At 34.7% G+C, this 10,638-nt stretch overlaps 1 protein-coding gene across 1 annotated transcript; it reads left to right on the top strand.

Moving 5' to 3' along the window:
- Positions 1-6,438: 6,438 nt before the first annotated feature.
- On the top strand, positions 6,439-9,291 carry LOC119481241 (uncharacterized protein DDB_G0292642-like). Its single transcript, XM_037758006.1, has 4 exons — positions 6,439-6,640; positions 7,209-7,297; positions 8,016-8,189; positions 8,546-9,291. Exons 1-4 carry the CDS (start codon positions 6,547-6,549, stop codon positions 8,999-9,001), a joined length of 813 nt encoding a protein of 270 aa, XP_037613934.1. The 5' UTR covers positions 6,439-6,546; the 3' UTR covers positions 9,002-9,291.
- Positions 9,292-10,638: the final 1,347 nt, after the last annotated feature.

Raw genomic sequence — 10,638 nt, 5'->3', positions numbered from 1 at the left:
TCGTAATTTAATGAGAATAAAGTCATAATATTACGAGAAAAAGTCGTAATTTAATGAGAATAAAGTCATAATATTTCAAGAAAAGAATTCGTAATTTAATGAAAATAAAGTCATAATATTACGAGAAAAAGTCGTAATTTAATGAGAATAAAATCTTAATATTACTAGTTACTTTTTACATTTAAAAAACATATGATATGATAAGATACAGTATATACTACTAATCTACCCAGTAGTAGAAGTAGTAGCCGAGTGTATAGTATATTAGTGATAAAAACTGAAAATTCTGTAATAATATAACACTATTCTACTTAATGAGCAGCCTACTTTTACTTTTGATAGACTATAAGTACATTTGGCAGATAATAGCCTACTAATGTATAACTTCACTTAAGTAACATTTTTTACTATAATTCAAGACGTTTACTTGTAATGGATAGGCTTTTTTTTAAAGGTATTTCTACATTTACTTAGCCTAAGTAAAGGATGCAAGTACTTCTTCCACCATATAGGCTTAGGCCTTTTTAGGCATTTTCTGCATTTTAGATTTCTGGAATATATTGTGATATGAAGCCAACACATTAAATCCAAACCCAGGACTACTCCGAAATCTCCAGGAAGTATCCTAATCAAACCCAAAAAAAAGAAAATACAGATATCACACTCACAAAAGAAATGGTAGACATATCAGTACTCTAATGCCACGTTTTCTCAGACAAATCTTGATTTTCTATTGTGGGACAGTCATGTCCGAAATGTGGGACACTGAAAAGTCTGTTGAAAGGCCTGAAAATCACCTTAATTAATGTAGGAAATAAGGCTAAATGTGCAATCCCATGTTCAGTAATTTTACCACTTACAATGTTATTGCTGTTGCAAAACCTAGGCTTATGTGTGGATGTTACATGGAGAATCGAACAACATCAAACAGACAATAAGACTATAAATGACAAATAATGAATAAAGACTATAATAGTTTTGAAGCATTTAGGCATGTTAGAAAGTTAAATATCACTGGTTTTATTGACTTATTTGTTTGAGGGAGACCTACACCAACTGGAGCTTAGGTTTCCCACTTTACGGAAACTCACCCTACTTAATCAAAGATGAGGCATTAGAAATACAGTACTTGCTTTTATTTCACAGCCTACGACAACAATCACTGAAATACAGGCTATAATCTCTAAAATGTGTAAAACAGTGTCTTCATGGGTTAATATAGAAGCAGCAGAGGCAGATCTGTCATGCGGTCAGTCCTCCAGGAAGTATCATCACCAGATAGAGGAAGGCCTTGTCCACGACTCCGTATCCAGACAGCAGCTTGCAGTCTTCATCCAGGCTCTTGTCTAAGTAGATCAGCCGTGTGTTCTCCCGTCCTACACACATACACACACACACAAACACACACAAACACAGATAACAGAATCATATTACTCAAACTGAAATATATCACTTAAAGGTACTTTTAAGTTTAAGTTCAAATATTGGCCTTGCAACAAGGCTATACACTATAGGATTGGGAATCTGTTTCTTCTCAGCTGATTGTAGGCCTGCACGTGGCTATGAAAAACAGTAGGCCTACCCCTTACAAAAAAGAAGTTTATTCAAGTATACTTTTGTTAAAACTTAAAATAGGAGAGTGTGCTTTCAGATTACTTTTTATGTACTGATCAGAGATGAATTTATACTTGGCTTATACCGACAAGTATACAGAAAAGATTTGGCTAAGTACTATAAGTTAACTTAAAGAAAACTTACAAGTATACTTGCAGTAAATACTACTAAACTAGTAGTTTAGTGAGAGTATTCTTTAAAGTGTACTTTCATGCAGTGGGCTACAATTATATAACTAGTATACTAACAGTATACCTATAAGTTCACTTGTAGTATGCGTCATATCATAGTTGTAGTACAAAATACAACTTGAACGTAAACTTGTTGTGTACTCAAAGTTTATTACTCTTACATTTAAAGTATACTTTTATAAACCAAAAAGTGGGCCAATTTAGTCCCAAGAAGTATTGAAGCACACTTACGAGTGTACTACTAGTACATTGATATTAGTATACTTATTACATAAAGTATACTTGGGATTATACTTGAGCTATATGTGGGACCCACAGTAATATTAGACATAGTGATGGACACCCCCCATTCTCATTCTCATGTATATGTTATGTATTGTTTTATTCTCATTCTCATGTATATGTTATGTATTGTTTTATTCTCATTCTCATGTATATGTTGTGTATTGTTTTATTCTCATTCTCATGTATATGTTGTGTATTGTTTTATTCTCATTCTCATGTATATGTTATGTATTGTTTTATTCTCATTCTCATGTATATGTTATGTATTGTTTTATTCTCATTCTCATGTATGTGTTATGTATTGTTTTATTCTCATTCTCATGTATATGTTATGTATTGTTTTATTCTCATTCTCATGTATATGTTATGTATTGTTTTATTCTCATTCTCATGTATATGTTATGTATTGTTTTATTCTCATTCTCATGTATATGTTATGTATTGTTTTATTCTCATTCTCATGTATATGCTATGTATTGTTTTATTCTCATTCTCATGTATATGCTATGTATTGTTTTATTCTCATTCTCATGTATATGTTATGTATTGTTTTATTCTCATTCTCATGTATATGTTATGTATTGTTTTATTCTCATTCTCATGTATATGTTATGTATTGTTTTATTCTCATTCTCATGTATATGTTATGTATTGTTTTATTCTCATTCTCATGTATGTGTTATGTATTGTTTTATTCTCATTCTCATGTATGTGTTATGTATTGTTTTATTCTCATTCTCATGTATATGTTATGTATTGTTTTATTCTCATTCTCATGTATATGTTGTGTATTGTTTTATTCTCATTCTCATGTATATGTTGTGTATTGTTTTATTCTCATTCTCATGTATATGTTATGTATTGTTTTATTCTCATTCTCATGTATATGTTATGTATTGTTTTATTCTCATTCTCATGTATATGTTATGTATTGTTTTATTCTCATTCTCATGTATATGTTATGTATTGTTTTATTCTCATTCTCATGTATGTGTTATGTATTGTTTTATTCTCATTCTCATGTATATGTTATGTATTGTTTTATTCTCATTCTCATGTATATGTTATGTATTGTTTTATTCTCATTCTCATGTATATGTTATGTATTGTTTTATTCTCATTCTCATGTATATGTTATGTATTGTTTTATTCTCATTCTCATGTATATGTTATGTATTGTTTTATTCTCATTCTCATGTATATGCTATGTATTGTTTTATTCTCATTCTCATGTATATGCTATGTATTGTTTTATTCTCATTCTCATGTATATGTTATGTATTGTTTTATTCTCATTCTCATGTATATGTTATGTATTGTTTTATTCTCATTCTCATGTATATGTTATGTATTGTTTTATTCTCATTCTCATGTATATGTTATGTATTGTTTTATTCTCATTCTCATGCATATGTTATGTATTGTTTTATTCTCATTCTCATGTATATGTTATGTATTGTTTTATTCTCATTCTCATGTATGTGTTATGTATTGTTTTATTCTCATTCTCATGTATATGTTATGTATTGTTTTATTCTCATTCTCATGTATATGTTATGTATTGTTTTATTCTCATTCTCATGTATATGCTATGTATTGTTTTATTCTCATTCTCATGTATATGTTATGTATTGTTTTATTCTCATTCTCATGTATATGCTATGTATTGTTTTATTCTCATTCTCATGTATATATTATGTATTATTTTATTCTCATTCTCATGTATATGTTATGTATTGTTTTATTCTCATTCTCATGTATATGTTATGTATTGTTTTATTTTTAATCTGATATGTGTATGTGCACTAGCAACTAATATTCTGGTAGGATTATCTGTGGTTATAAAGTGTAAAAGTCACAGAGGCACTTCGGGCAGCTAAGGGGTCCTTGGGTGAGATGCAGGAGCGCATATGCGTCTTTCAGCAGACGTATCGGCAGTATGTAGTCGCGCAAAGCTAATGTGCTGTGTTTCTGTGTTTCTGTGTTTCCAGAGAAGAAGTAAAGATTTATTTTAAACTCATGCACGCCTGGAAGTCACTTTGTGTCCAAGTGTGCAACATATACTTAAGTTTAGATCATCATTCTTTTTTGTAAGGTACTGGATAATAGGATAGAGTTCAAAATAGTGGTTTCATGGAAAACTAAAATTGAAAGCCTTTATTCAGCTCCTACGTCAGCTATCATCATATCATCATCATATCATTTCACAAGCAAGCTGTCTGCTATCAGATGGCAAATCAATTCTGGCTCTTACCTGCACCCACGGAAAGCCTCTTTGCTATCTTCTCCCTCAGCTGTCCCACTGTCGTTTGCTTAAAGCCCTCCTCGTTGTCGCTCACGTCAAGGGTCACAGTCTCTCCCTTAGGTCCCTTCACGATGACCTGGTAGATCTTTCCCATTTTTGCCCTGTTTTTTTAGAGTGCGAGTTGTTGCGTTGCTTTCGACTCTGCCTCTCAGATGTAATAATGCAACTTCAGGGTGATCAACGTGATATAACGGAAGGGAGGGACTGAGCACATACTTTCACTTTCTTCTTCATTTTCTTGATACTCGTTTGAAGTTGTTTTTGTCGACACTGCTGGAGTATTGGGTGATTTCCAGTTATCATTTCAGCATACTGTGAAGCTGAGTAAGGAACTGCATTCACACTGACACTGTTTTAGGCACTTTACCACTATACTGTCACCTTAGCTCTATATACTTTATACTTCCTATTTTACAAACTGTTTACACCTCTGTGTGTGTGTATATATTGATCGCACATTTTTTTTCTCTGTTCAAAAATGTACCTTAAAGGGAGATTTGTCAAGTATTAAATACTCTTATCAACATGGGAGTGGACAAATATACTTGCTTTATGAAAACATGTATATATTTATTATTGGGAATGAATTAACACAAAACAATGACAAATATTGTCCAGAAACTCTCACAGGTACTGCATTTAGCATACAAAATATGCTCAAATCATAACATGGCAAACTGCAGCCCAACATGCAACAACAGCTGTCAGTGTGTCAGTGTGCTGACTTGACTATGACTTGACCCAAACTGCATGTGATTATCATAAAGTGGGCATGTCTGTAAAGGGGAGACTCGTGGGTACCCATAGAACCCATTTTCATTCACATATCTGGAGGTCAGAGGTCAAGGGACCCGTTTGAAAATGGCCATGCCAGTTCTTCCTTGACAAAATTTAACATAAGTTTGGAGCGTTATTTAGCAACCTTCACAACAAGCTAGTATGACATGGTTGGTACCTTATTTCTAGTCTCATATGATGCCAGTATCTTCACTCTAGCTTTGACAGTCTAGCTCACTGAGCCCGCTACAACTTAAAAATGTTGTAGTTGTTTTTGTGGAACACACATGCACGTATAACCATCTGTAAGGTACATGACACATCATTTCCTTTATAATACGATACGATAATACTTTATTGTCAGACAGGTCTGAAATTTGTTTTGCATCACAGCAGCTCCATTTGCAACATCACAAAAAGGACAAAGACAAGAAACAAGGATACATACATTTAAACATTACAATCACAAATGACGATATTCAGGGCCCTTCAAGGTACATTTGATCTGGGATTATTAGGCTCCATATTTAGTTTTAGGATTTTAATAAACATTATTTTTTTGCCTAGATGAATAGACTTAGCAGGTTACAGACATAGGAATAGTCACACTAAATACAATTAAAGGCACTTGTTAGGAAAAAGGCTATAATAGACTTGTTGACACTTTTCCCAAAATGTCTGTCTATATCTGGCTACAAGCACAGAATGCAAACCATAACAACATGTGAGTGAAGAACAATAAAGCTAATTCACTGATTTTACAATTATGTACAATGTACAAGCCTCACATGTGCAGATCAGGTCCCAGAATTAAACAAATACTGCATGAAACTGTTACTGATGATACTTTACACAGCTGATCAACAGTAAAGTGATGTTTTTTAAGAATGCATTATAGTTCAGTTAAAAAACGGCCTATGAGCGTAATTTAACAGGGTTTTTTTTGTATTAACAGTAAAGCACTGTTTTTAGCAATAACAGGTTAATACTGTTGGAATCCTGCTGTAAAATAACAGAAATTGTTTACAGTTTAGGTTCAAGTTAATATTATTCACAGAGTATTGAGGTAAATATGATTCATTAGTGGTTGGACCATAGCATACTATGTCAAAATACAAAAACATACAAAAACAGAACAAGCAACAACTTATTTTACCATAAATAAATAGTAGCTTAATACATAAGACCATAAATCAAATTCTATTATAGACCCGCCATCCTGCATCCACGTGACTTCTTGTAACTGCCAGGGGGGAAACTGAAAGTAATAAAAGAAAAAAAGAAAAGTAAGGTGAAACAACAGCCAGCCAGCCTCAGACTCATTTGCTGAAGACCGAGAAGAAATTTGTCGACGGAGAACTGATCTGAACCAAAATGACTACACAGGGTCAGAAGAAAAGTTACGACCCCAAAGACAAAACTCTTAAGTTTGTCGACAGACCAGATGATCTGGAGTTCTTTGACGAAGGTAGGTGTGGTCCGTTTTCCTCCGTGTTGGATGTGCAGTGTGTGTCTAAGATTGAGATATTGTTTTTTTCGGCAGATGAGATTTACATATTAATTTGATTATTATCTTAGCAAAATATTATATACATAAAATGATAAGGCTTACAAGAATACCCTCCTTATTTTTAAAAATACTGATTTTAAAACACATTTGACTATGATTGATAACTTAACTCTAAAATTCTAAATTTACTAAAACTATTAAATTGTTTAGACATTTCAAATTTATTCCAATTGTTTAACAGACCCCGAATGTTTATTATTATTATTATTATTATTATTATTATTCATATCCTTTCCTTACATTTTATTTGTTGTATAATTTATTTATATATATATATATATTTTTTTTTTTTTTTTTTTTTTTTTACTGTAAAATATATTTGCAGAATTGTAATGAAAAGTTTGGTCATTTATATGAATTTATTGTATTGAACTTTTGAAATAAAGTATTATTAAAAAAAGAAATGTGCAGTGTATGCGACTGTGATGCTGAGTTCAATGTCTGCTCTTGTTGTTGTGCATCTCAGTTCCGTACAGTCCCCGAGCAGAGATTTCCTGTGGTCATGCCGTCACCCCAGACAATCTCACTCTATGGTGTTGCCGCCTGCTGAAAGAGGTACTTCCCACCATCTCATTTATAAAGCACAAAGGTGCGTTTCAACTCAATTTTAATAGAGTTAGGTTCCAGAATTACTTGTTCTTGTCTGAAAGGCATTTTAATAAGCTTACCATGTTTATTTTTTGGCACACAAAACACATTTGCTATGGACAAAGCATGTCATCAGAGTAAAACAGGAGAGCAAAATAGAAATAAAACAATTTAAGAATATGCTAAGAGCACAATGACAACACAATAACAGAATTGGTAAATCTAAATATACAGCCAAAACCACCGAAAGCATGACATGGTCTCATCTAATATATTTTATATCCGTTTATATATATTGTATTTTATTCCTATATTTTAATTTTTGCACTATATCATGTTTAGTCTTAGATTATTATTATTTTTTTTACTTGTGTAATTTTCTTTTTATACACATGTAGCATTGTTGGAGGGAGCCTGAGAATTAAAGATTTCATTGGCGACGACTGCTTCACTGTAATTGTTGTGCATATGACAAAGAACTTTGAACTAAATAAAGTAGGCTGCTGCTGAGAGCCACACACTGTAAGTCACTGTACCATAGTGAGCAATGGCCAGTTAACCCAGTAAGCAAGGACTTGGCATCATCTTGTAGCTTAACAAGAATGACACCCTGCTGTCAAGACAATACCAGCCAGGTTCTCCGCATCTTCAACTGACAATACATAATCTGTGCTTTTCATTTCAGGGCCAGTACAAATTTAAGTGCCCTGCTTCAAAGGACGGCACCGAGGGGAAGTGTAATAAAGAGTGGTCTTATCAAGAGGTGCACAGGCTGGCACTGCTGACAGCCGAAGAGAGGCAGTACTTTGAAGAGAACATCGCCCGTCTGGCTGCCACAGAATACTGTGAATTGAAAACAGTGAGTGATCCCAGTGTTTTATAGACTGGTTTGACCATGAGTTTAACAGATTGATGGATGTTGTAGAAACAAACAATCATGCAGATAATAAATATAATGTCAAGGAATAGTTTGGGTGAGGAAAAGAAGCGGAAAAATAAAAGAAAATAGTGATCTTTACTACAGAAGGTGTTAGACATATGACAGGAAGAGGGGGTTTGAGGTGTGGTCCTGCTCCTGAATTTCAGCTAAAACGATCTTCAAATACAAGAATGGTATCATTATTGTCATTCAAATATCTTCATGGAAGCCAATAAGCTTGTTTCCCAAAATATTGATCTATGGATTTTGAATGAGTCTCCCATCCTTTCCAACAGTGTCCCGGGTGTCAATCCTATGTGGAGAGAAAGGACCCGACTAACCTCAGCGTGCAGTGCGCAGTCTGCACAGCAGACAAGAAGAAAGTCTACGAGTTCTGTTGGCAGTGTCTGAAGCAGTGGAAGGGTGCAGCTCGATGCTCTGACCGCTGCGACAACGACGGCTGTATCAACCACGACCTCGAGCTCCTCAAGAACTGCAAGACCACCGACCTACCTAAGGTGAAGGGAGTTGACGCCTGTCCCTCCATCCGGGCTTGTCCCACCTGTGGTCAGAGGGTGGAGCATGACACAACTGGCTGCAAGAACATCACCTGTACTCGCTGTCGGGTTGTGTTCTGCTTTGTGTGTCTGAAGCTCACTCCTGAGTGCTTGAAGACGAGCTCTTACTTCATCGCCTGCAGTGATGGTGTGGCTCCCAGACAAACCTCCATACCTGTGTGGTGCAAAAACTAAGAGCGAATCTGAACACATTCACTCATGATGTGGCTTACTGCCTTCTTCTGCCACACTATATTATACTTTTCCTGTTGGATTTCATTCTACGCTTGTTTTTGCAACTGATGCCAAAAGTGTAGACATGTTCATCTACATTGTGAGCCTTAAAATATCTGTTGTATTTTCTCATAATGTTGTATAATGCATGTTTGTAACGTTGCCACTGAAGGTTGCTTCCTTAGAATTAATCTCTGTTCATAATTAATTATTGATAACTGCATCACTTAATAAAGTTTCCCTTTACATGAGTGCAGAATGTCTATTTGATGTCTAACACAAACAAGTGCATGTATGTGAATACATTTCCTATAGAGGAGCTGTAGCACCCCCATATAGGTCAATCCCAAAATAACAACAATGATAACAAGTCTTAAGACTGAAAAAGTGGTTTAATATCCAACAAAGTCTCACACATTTACCAAAAAATTAATATTTTATAATATTTCTTTACATTTTAAAAGTCAAACAATTGACCCTTTGATCTAAATACATAATGACACATTTTAAAAGTTTCTTTAGGTCTTTCTAAGTCTGTTATTTGACAAGCTCACAGAAAATACTTCACATCATCAACACTCCTTTTTAAGACACTATGGCCCAATTCCAAACCACCCCTCCACCCTCTCCCTATGATAATGGTGTCTTTTGAACACTAGAAATGATTTATTAGGCTAAATGTTTGAGGGGAAAATTTAAATGATGTAACTCATATGAAACCCGATGCTCAGGAATTTTCAGCCTCACATGTGACGATAAATGATGTAGAAAGTGTTGCTGACAGACAGACTCTCTGACTTAAACTGTATCCTTAATAACAGTTAATGGGGGAAATAACATCATGAAAAGAAAAATCTTTCTTATAAATGCAGAAAGTTGTTTTAGGTCTGTTTGTCATGTGTTAAATAGCTCTTTCAGTGACTGGCTGCTTCAGCAGGTGAGGTCCTTCTGCTGCTGGAACACATGTATCAGATCAGTCCGATCATCTGCAGCGTCCAATCAATAACTGATATCCAATAAGGGGGCGTGTCGGTCGGTAAGAGACTTCCGTGAAGGATGCTCTCATGTATCCTTGCTCACGGCTCCTCAGAGATCCCTTCTGGTGTGTTATTAAAGTGTGTCCCAGATGGGAACAGATATATCCAGAGTAGTTTTTAAAAAAAGAAGAGATTTTCCATACTTCGGTTTTTGCCCCCTTTGTCACCCATTCCACCGTCTCCTTCACCCAGTTCAAGTATTCTGCTTCCTCCTCCCGGTACTTTTACAACCATGCAAATGACTGACATGTGTTGGATTCCATATGCAGACAGCAGAGAGGAGTCCTCCTCCAGACTTTTGTCTATGAAGACCAGTCGTATGTTCGCTACAACACACACACAGACAGACAGAGAGAGAGAGATTAAAAACACTGACACTTCTCCAAAACAAATCAATATTTATAATTCTTATAAAATAATTGATTCTACCTGATTGACAGATGGGAAACCTCTCTTTTATCTTCTCCCTCAGCTGCAGCACTGTGATGCTCTTGAACTGCTCCTCAGTGTCACACAGGTCAATCTCCACCTTCACCCCTCTTAACCCACGCACGACAACTG

This window comes from Sebastes umbrosus, chromosome 22 (genome assembly GCF_015220745.1).
Source record: "Sebastes umbrosus isolate fSebUmb1 chromosome 22, fSebUmb1.pri, whole genome shotgun sequence".
NCBI lineage: Eukaryota > Metazoa > Chordata > Actinopteri > Perciformes > Sebastidae > Sebastes > Sebastes umbrosus.
The sequence above is the reverse complement of the archived record's forward strand: the minus strand, read 5'-3'. Positions and strand labels throughout refer to the sequence as shown.